The following is a 3,800-nucleotide window of genomic DNA, read 5'->3' as shown; positions in this document are numbered from 1 at the left end:
TATTTCGAGACAACTCACTTCCACTTCTACTTAGGTTTCCACTCTTACGCAGCCTCTATACGTAAGCTTTGTCCCACCGCTATACTGTCCAGCTCAACCTTTCTATCTCCTGAACTGCCATTTCCTTCAGCAGTTCCCGTAGCCTAAATCTCAGACCGGGTTACCTGTGCCCCAGCCTTTCTCCGCCTCTGCCGCATAGAGCCGATTTTGCGCGTCTCCCGGCTAAAGCTTTACGATACAGTGTCCGTCAGTTTACGACAGGTCGGAGTTGCTTTGTGGCTGTCAACTTTCCCCGGGGTCTGAATTGGTCGGTGTATTATCTGTGGTGGCCGCTGCTACGACGGCGCAGAAATGAGGCAGAAGAGGAAAGGTGCGGTCTGAGGGAGGTAGAAGGGGAAGGGACCAGGGATGTGATTGGGAAGGCCAAACGCCCGGAGGTTAGATGCTAAACCAAACTTTTTCCACGGTAATCCACTGCCTGATGTAGTCCTTCGCACGTGGGATCTGTCGATTGTAGCCACCTTCCTTCTTGTTTCGTCTTTTGTGTTTTTTAAACCAAGGGTCTGCGTTTACCTTTGCTTTCTTTTTCTCTAATAGTATTTTGTGTCTTATGCACAGACGGCAGGAAAAGCTTTAGTCTAAGGTGTATCTCAAAAGAGTTAACATGGCCGATCGATTTAACTTTTAATTTAATTTTAATTAAAGATTTGACACATTTGACGTGGAATCCTTGGATTTTTTGGAACAGTTACACAATTCTCATTTGTATTGGAGCAATTCCATCTTTTGTTCGTCAACAAGATGATTCAATTCTAAGTATTCTGTAAACTCATCTGAGCAATTGTCTAATAATGATAGTGATCCTAAAAATAGCTACCATTTGTTGATAGTAAATTCTGAAGTTGATATTGTCACTATTTTACAGATGAAGATGCTGAGGTTCAGAGAATTAAGTAACTTTCACAGCCCAAAATTACCCATAAGTGTACAGCTGGTGGGTTAGACTGTCTCTAGAATTACCCCCCCAAATAAAAATCTGTGTCTTTAACAACAATGGTATATTGCTTCTTGGCCTCAAGGGTCACTTCTTTTCCCTCCAAGCAACAGCAGCAAGTGTACAAGTTACCTTCAATTAATTGGTTGTCTTATCCCATTAAAATCTATGTGCCCCAAATTAATCGTTCTCTCTAACTTGCTCCTTCTCAGTTTCTCAGGCTAGGTAGCTTTATTTTTCTAGTTTCATCTGTCACCAAGCCATGTTGTTGTTGTTATGTGCCGTCGAGTCGGCCCCGACTCATAGTGACCCCTCCTTGAGTTTCCGAGGCAGTATCACTACGGAAGTAGGATTACCCAAACTTCCTTCTGAGGAGTGGCTGGTGGGTTTGAACCACCAGCCGTCTGGTTAGCAGGCAAGTGTCTTAGCCACTATGCTACCAGAGCTCCCCCAAGCCATGTTAGGTGTTAGAAATCACTCCTTGAAATTGTTCAGTCATTATTCTGGCTACTACCTTCCTAACCCACCTTCATCAAGAGTTAATAGTTTGAATAGTACTTTGGCTTTCACATACATTATTTCAATTGATTCTTACAGTGGTCTTGTTTACACAGCCAGTAGGGGTTGGGAGACAGGTAAACTCAAACAAAAACTCACTGTGACCTCCATTGGTTTTCCCAGGCGGTGAATCTTTATTGAAGTAGATTGCCCAGTCTTCCTTCTGTGGGGAGACAGGTAATGGAGCCTGAAACCAAAGTTTTTAACTTCACATCTTGTGGTTGTATTGTGTGTATGTGTTTTTCCTATGTTGCTATTCTTAAAAAAAAAAAAAAAAGTAAAAAGAATACACATAATCTGCAATAAATTTACCTTCTGGGAGCTCTGGTGGGGCGTAGTGCCTAAGGCATATGACTACTAACCAGAAGACTGAGGGTTCAAACACACCAGCCACTCCTTGGAAGGAAAAGTGGACAATCTACTTCTGTAGAGATACTACCTCAGAAACCCAAGGAGAAGTTGTTTTGAGTTGGATTCGACTCAACAGCAGGTTTGAGGTTTTTACCTTCTGAAACATTCTTTGTACTGATAATACACTTGTTTTCTTTAAACAGTACTTTCATCTTTCTACTCCCAAATTTGAGCATCTTCCCTTGTCAGTTGCATTTCATTTAAATGCCTTTGCCTCCCTGCCAGTGCCATCAATACTTCATTTGAATAGACGACTGTAATCAGTTACTTTATACCAGATACACTTGTTATTGTTGTTGTTAATGTGCCGTCCAGTCGGCCCTGACTCATAGCGACCCCTCCTTGGGTTTCCGAGGCAGTATCACTACGGAAGTAGATTGCCCAGTCTACCAGATACTATATTGTGTTCTTAAATGAACCATATCAGAAAGCCTGTATTCTGCTTAGGCAGTGGTTCTTCATGCAGAGGTAGGTAATTCCTCTTTATTGCCCTGTTTTGCTTGTCCAATTCCTACCCTTTCTTTAAAGACTCCTGTGCCATTTCCTTCACAAAGCCTTTTCTTACTAATTTACTACTTCAATTAATTCTTAATGCATTCAAGGGCTGTTCTGGTGGTTTTCAAATCATTGATTTTTATCAGCTGAATCCCTTTTTTCTTCCAAATAAATTCTTGTGCACAACCTCAATACATAAATACAATACATAAACTCATTAAGTTAGAGGCATTGTGATACAATGGAAAATGCATGGAAGTTGTGATGAAAAGACCTGAATTTGTGTCCTGTGTCATTTACAGTGTTACTTGAACTCACCTTAGCCTCATTTTTCTCACCTGTATCTAGGATAACAATAGGTAACTTACAGTGTTGTGAGGTTTCAAATGAGACTTTGAAAGTGAAAAGCAAAAACCCACTGTTATTAAGTCAATTTCAACTCCTAGCAAACCCTGTTGTGTTTCCAAGGCTATAAATCTTTAGGAAAGTAGATTGTTTGATCTTCCTCCTGCAGAGCAGCTGATGGGTTTGAACTGCCAAACTTCTGGTTAGCAGCCAAATGCTTTAGCCACCACCCCACCTGTAAATGTAAGTACCAGGACTTTCTTATCTGTGTTCTCTCTGACGACATCATTTGCACATCATCTTCCACTAAAGACAGGAATTGTGCTTATTGTGAGCTCCCCAGCTGATATCCCCACAGTTTCTATCACTGGAGAGGAAAAAAGTTTTGATTAAAAAAACTCAGATTGGCCTAGCTTGAATATGTGCCTATCCCTGAACCAGTCAGCTGTGATTGGAGTGATGAGGTCATGTAAGAACAGGTCAAGTCCTTTTAGATGAGAAGGAGGACAACAGTTGCCAGGAAAAGGTAGTGATGGTGGACAGAAAATCTCTTTGAGAGCATTAAGATCCTTAGGCAGGTATAGAACCCATGTCCCTGCTTTGCGTTACTGCTCTGCAGATACCTGGGTTTGAGTTCTAACTCCACCCCTTGGTACAGCCTTATGGCATAGGCATATTACCCTGTTCTAGCTACCTCACTCTGTTCTGAGAATCAAATAATGTATCTAAATTTTCTCCTTGAACTCTGAAGTATCATACAAATATCAGTGATTACAAATCTGGTGATAAAGGCTAAATATTGTAACTACTTTGGTTCTTTATTATTCATTTTATAATAGAGTATGAAACTAGTCCTGGTTCTTTTACTAGTTAGGTCTATAACTGAGTAGATATCTTCTATTTATCTGTTTCTACATCTGTAAATTAACCAAAAAAAAAAAAAAAGAACCAAACAGGAAAAGAACTGGCTTAACAGCATCTAACAACAAAATAATAA

General features: G+C 40.6%; 1 protein-coding gene across 1 annotated transcript in view; it reads left to right on the top strand.

Moving 5' to 3' along the window:
- The first annotated feature begins 351 nt into the window (after window positions 1-351).
- Window positions 352-3,800, top strand: part of ELP3 (elongator acetyltransferase complex subunit 3) — a 181,708-nt gene continuing 178,259 nt past the window's right edge. The window contains exon 1 of the mRNA XM_007938728.2: window positions 352-370. Within this exon, the coding sequence (XP_007936919.1) occupies window positions 352-370 (19 nt within the window). The remainder of the gene's footprint in view (window positions 371-3,800) is intronic.

The sequence above is a fragment of the Orycteropus afer genome, unplaced genomic scaffold (assembly GCF_000298275.1).
Source record: "Orycteropus afer afer isolate SDZICR_OR568_19922 unplaced genomic scaffold, OryAfe1.0 scaffold00053, whole genome shotgun sequence".
NCBI classification, from domain to species: Eukaryota; Metazoa; Chordata; class Mammalia; order Tubulidentata; family Orycteropodidae; genus Orycteropus; species Orycteropus afer.
Note: the sequence above shows the minus strand (reverse complement) of the source record. Positions and strands in the feature narration are given on the sequence as shown.